This window comes from Triticum urartu, chromosome 2 (genome assembly GCF_003073215.2).
Source record: "Triticum urartu cultivar G1812 chromosome 2, Tu2.1, whole genome shotgun sequence".
Taxonomy (NCBI): Eukaryota; Viridiplantae; Streptophyta; class Magnoliopsida; order Poales; family Poaceae; genus Triticum; species Triticum urartu.
Genome location: NC_053023.1, coordinates 64,822,541 through 64,828,174, shown reverse-complemented (window position 1 = coordinate 64,828,174; position 5,634 = coordinate 64,822,541). Strand labels below are relative to the sequence as shown.

The 5,634-nt window shown below is 42.8% G+C and overlaps 1 protein-coding gene across 1 annotated transcript in view; it reads left to right on the top strand.

The window, feature by feature from the left end:
* Positions 1–4,113: 4,113 nt before the first annotated feature.
* Positions 4,114–5,634, top strand: part of LOC125535062 (MEIOTIC F-BOX protein MOF-like) — a 3,142-nt gene continuing 1,621 nt past the window's right edge. The window contains exons 1-2 of the mRNA XM_048698118.1: positions 4,114–4,248; positions 4,368–5,629. Of these exons, the coding sequence (XP_048554075.1) occupies positions 4,385–5,629 (1,245 nt within the window). The 5' untranslated portion in view covers positions 4,114–4,248; positions 4,368–4,384. The remainder of the gene's footprint in view (positions 4,249–4,367; positions 5,630–5,634) is intronic.

Genomic DNA, 5,634 nt, shown 5'->3' with positions numbered 1-5,634 from the left:
ATCATTCTTCCTCTTTTCCATGTGATTATTTATTTATGTCATATGCACGGAATTTCGAGAGGATGCCTATTTTTTTATAAAAGAAGCTTTGCATCCTAATTTCGTTGGAATAAAATTGATAGTACAACACTCCCAACATTTTTGTTTGTTTGACCGTGTTCACTAGCCAACAATTGGAAAGAAAGAAACAACCACCTAGCCCGGGAGGAGAGTACAACAATTAACAAGACTATATATACTTAGAACCATTCGGCATTTGGCAACTGTGAAAACATCCACCATGTGGGACACTTCCACTTGAAAAATTAAGACTTACCACTACATCAAGAAACTAAAATGGTATAAAGCATGACAAAACCATTATCAAACCCATTGTCATCCATAGTAGCTCCCTAATCATTACAGAGACAAAGCGCCTTGCAATTTCCTTCATCAGCTTCATTACCCAACCTTGCTTGCCGTTGAAAAAAATTGTGGCCACTATAAGGAGCTTTGCTCCGTTGCATCGCAACTTTAGAAGTACTTACATTTGTAAGTTACACAAAAAGAATCGTTGGGGTAAATTCCTCAAAAGCGGGTATCATTTCTAGCTATCCACAAAACCCTGATAACAACAACACATCTAAAACAATAAGCCTAGCTTTAGCCGTGAAGTTGTTTGCTACGCTGCATTGCAACTTTAGAAATATTTACTTATGTAAGTTAGACCAAAAAGATATGTAATCAGCTATAGTAAATACTATACCGATAGAATCATTAGGATAAATTCCTCTAAAGCAGGCATCATTTCTAGCTTTAGCCGTGAAGTTGTTAACCCATGTAGGTAGCATACTAAAATTGACATGAGCAACTCTTAGGTTAAAAGTGCACAAAGCTACTCCCGAGGTATATCTGGCCATTGGACAAGTAAAGAAAAAGTGTCAATTCTTTCTTCCCTAATACCAAACAGACATTTGTCATTCTAGTCTATCCCCTATTTAGTGAAGCATCTCTAGTTAGAGTGCTCTTAAGAAAAGCAATCCGTAGAAACACCTCGATTTTCAATGGCATTTTCTAAACCAAATATCCTCAAACGTAAAAGCTACTTGCATAGGTGCATAATATACATTGAACACTAAATTATCCAGGAGAACAAAGACTCTGAATAGATTCTTCATCGTCGCCACTGATAGAGAAGCCATCAAACAATTTGATTAAATCACACCACATCACAGCTAAACCCCCACAAAATTCTTCTGGAATTTAGACTCCCCGCCATTCATAGAGAAGTCTAGTAGGAGTGATGTTCTTACTATGTGACAAATTATATGGCCTAGCATATTTGGAATACATGGATTTATCACCAATCCACCAATCCTCTCATAACCTAGTCCTTGAGGATAACTTGTTTGAACTAGCACAATAGTTGTTGTATGTTCTCATTCTAAAGTTAGTGCACCATTCAGGTAAGTAAATATTAGTAGGCACACAGGTAGCATGTTGCAAGAAAGGAAAAAGCAACAGCTAGGGCTTCGCATCTCGTTCTGTTAGCCAACGTCAAATCTTTATACCCATGACTTACAGTTGTGTTTTGCATAAAAATTGACATGAGATTAGAGGATGTGCTTGCATGGGCTTGTCCGTTTGCACACGAATGTGTGTCTTCTTAATTTACTTCTGCAATCATGATTTTTTCCATTTGACAAGAATTTGCATTTTTGTTTATGCACTGAAAGAGTCATGGACATCGTCATTAAGCATTTTTTTCAACATGGCCACTGGAAAGGCCATTGATATTAACTGGCTAGACCCAACATACACTCGCTAATGATTTTCACTTTTTGTACACTTCAGTATAACAATGTCAAGCTTTCGGACCTGTGGTTCGCCAGGAAATATGGGAAAGGTGACGACTCTAACGAGTACACACTCATGACAAGTGGGTACGGCTGTGCGCCGGAGTACGTCATGTCTGGGGACTTCACTATGAAGTGCGACGTGTACTGCTTCCGGGTGGTGTTACTAGAGATCCTAACCAGGCAGAGGTTGGATTGGGTGACGCGAGCTTCAGAACAGAACCTGCAGAATCTACGACCGCGTCTGAGAGACCCGCTCGAGCTGGGGAGGGTCATGGACCCGGTGTTGAAAGACATTTACCCAGTCGCAGCGGCACATGAAGCTTGCATGGTCGCGTATAGGTGCCTTCACGCAAGCCCCGAGAAACGTCTAAGCATGCTAGCTGTTGTGGAGGCGCTTGATTTGCTTGTTCGTGCCACCACCACAGACGAGGTCAATGTTGGACAGACAAACACAAGGACGTGATCATGAGCTGAGCTTTGTCATAATTTCCATGTAAATATGTTAGTCCGATCTCTATGTTCTTGTAAATTATGTACACACGATCATTGTCGTTATGTTTATATTTATGTACTATGGCGTGTTTGCATGTTTAATTCACTATGTTGTTTCTCTCTTATGGATACATTAAAAAAAAAGACATCCAAAAAGGCATATTATATCTGATATTTAGCAAGGAAAATACTAGACAATACAATTGAAACACAACTGGATAGTACAAAATAAAATTACATTGCCAACATACTACTCCCTCCATTACATATCTAGTTGTGTCTCACTACTTAGTTTGGCCATTAGAAGTTACAACTGCTCAAAAATGCCATTACATATCTAGAAAATGTCATTGTTCCCCTAGATGTTTGCTCAAAATGCCATTAGACATCGTTATTGTAAGGTCAACTCCATTGACCATGTTATATGACAAAAATACCCCTAAGCCCACATTCACTCTCTCTATCTCACAATGATATGTGTGGCCCCCACTTATTAGGAGTAAGCAAGCGAATAATTTTATAGGAAAATAGGAACGTTGTTGGGATCAAGTAGGACGCACACATTATTGTAGTGAGATAAAGGGAGAGTTGACATGTTCGTCCATAGGTATTTATGCCACTACAACATGGCAAACGAGATTTGAGTTGACAATAATGATGTCTAGTGGTATTTTTGAGCATGCGCCTTACGAAGCGATATCATTTTTGAGCAGTTGAAATTCTTAGTGGCAAAATTAAGCAGTGCGACACAACTAGTGGCATAAATGATAAAAACGCTACAAAATAAGTGCCGCTGATTTAATACAAAGTTAGTACAACATTATACCAAATTAGCGACACTTTTTTTGGGATAAAGGGGGTATTATTCTTTTTCCTTCGATTGTACGACACTCGAGGAGAGATTGAAAATGCACTAAACCAGTAGTAAAAGAAGGGGATATTTGCAAACGCCTTCGTCGTACCATGCTTTAAAGACCGCAATAACCACTCGTCCCTTGCGAGGAGATCTAGAAGTCGTTGACGAAACATCAGTTGGAGCATCATCCCATGCAAAACAAACTTGCAATCCGTCACCATCGTTTTAGAGGGTTGGATAAACTAGACCAAGCAATAGAACAACACAAAATAAGATGTCAAAGTCGTCGCACCAATGGCTAGCCAATTGCTCTGCTTGAATGACACACCAAAAGCCAAGATCTGAAGAGAGACAAGATATCCGAGGATACAAACTCTCATAGACCCCTTCACACCGGAACGGATATCATTGAGGTAGGGAGAGACCAAAGAGATCTTATTCCTACACGTCATTACCGCCGCCTCCTTGATGCCGCCGAAAAGTATGAGGCATGCAATGGCGTTTTGACCTTGGAATATATTTTTTCTAGACCCCCCCCCCACCCCCCTATACAAAAAAAACTCACATATAAGTCCTCTTTAAACCTTTTGTTAAAACCAATGTGTATCACTTGAACGGGTTTATGGCTCCTGATGCGCAATTTTTGAGTTAATTAATGGACAAAAGTGTGCATCTGTCCAAGTTTATGGTCCAATTGGACAATTTATTAGTCCAGAATGTTCTAGGTAAAAGCACATTGGGTCATCGCTTGGAAGCAGTAGAATGCATTAGCTTTATTTTTGGAGAAATTTTCATAGTACTTTTTTCAGAGAAATAGATTTTTTTAGGGGATTCAGAGAAATAGATTTTTTTGAGGAAATTCAGAGAAATAGATGGATTAGCTAACTGGGCCACCCTTTTGGTAACACACGCGACAGAATGCTCAAAGGCCCATCGACCCAAGCAGCAGCCGCCGCCCCCATTTGCTGCGGGGGAGAAGGCGAGTCGCGATCGAACTCCATCCCCAAAATTTCGAATTTGAAAAGCGGCGAAGAACTCCACGCCATTTCGACGAATCTCTCCGTAAGTTGGATCCCTTCGTCCCTCAACCCCTCTAGATCCGATCCAATCTCCGTACGCATATTCCTCCATGGATTTTCCTGCGTAATCTTTACGCCGGGTGCCCGTGAACCTGTACGCAGGCCATCTGCTCGACGAAATGCGCCGGACAACCTCCCGGCGCTGGGGGCCTTACCGCCGCGCTGGCCAGACGTCAGCCTCCGGCGCCGGCGCCAGCGCCGTCACTGTCGACCGCCTCAGCGCCCTACCGGACGCGCTCCTGCACCACATCATGTCGTTCCTGAAGGCGTGGGAGGTGGTGCCCACCTGCGTGCTCGCGCGGCGCTGGCGCCACCTCTGGGCGTCCGCGCCCTGCATCGACCTCCGCGTGCGCCACTCCTCCTTCCGCGATGCCAACCCGCCGGAGGAGTTCCGTGACTTCGTGGACAGCCTCTTCCTCCACCGTGATGTGTCCGCGTCGGTGGACACGCTCCGCCTGCGGTCCAGCGATGACTATGTGGGCTTCGACGAGAAAGATGCCAACTCGTGGATCAGGACTGCTATCGGCCGCAAAGCGCGGGTTATTCATCTTGTTGGACATCGTAAGGGAGTCGCGTCACTGGACCGCGTGCCCTTCGTCTCTTGCCATCTCAAGATCTTGAAGTTGTCGTATGCCATGCTCGACGATAGGATCCTTGGACAGCTTTCTTCTAGTTGCAAATCCTTGGAAGAGCTGGATCTGAAGGATTGCTTGGTCACTGGCCCTGGGATTGTGTCTACCTCTTTGAAGACTTTAATCATGCTCAAATGCACGTTCAACTGGGAATTCTTGATCACTGCTCCGAACCTTGTGCTTCTGCGCCTCATCACGCCTTCCGTCCGAGTTCCGTCATTTATGAACTTTGGGTCACTGGTCACAAGCACCATCATACTTGACGATTCTCTCTTGTGTGATGATTTTGGATACATCAGTGATGAAGATAATTTTGATGAAACTACTGATGATGATAACCACAACGATGATAAGAGTGAGAACTATAAGATTCATGATGACTGTTCCTTGAGTGATGATGATTTTGGATACATCAGTGATGATAATTTTGGATACATCAGTGATGATAACTTTGGATGCATCAGTGATGATGGCGATTTTGATAAGTTTGGATTTGGATATGGTTTTCCTAAAGGAAGATATGGACACAGCCGTTACAAGGATAATTACGATTATGGTAGCGATATTGATAGTGATGACAATACCTATGAATACAGTGAGATTGCAAATGATGCAAAGTATGGCTACAAAGGGGCCAAGCTTTCCAGTGAAGATGGTAAGTATGGTGGAAACAGTGGTGGAAATTATAGTAAGATTCTAGGTGGCCATAATATGCTTGAGAGCCTTTCTACTGCTAC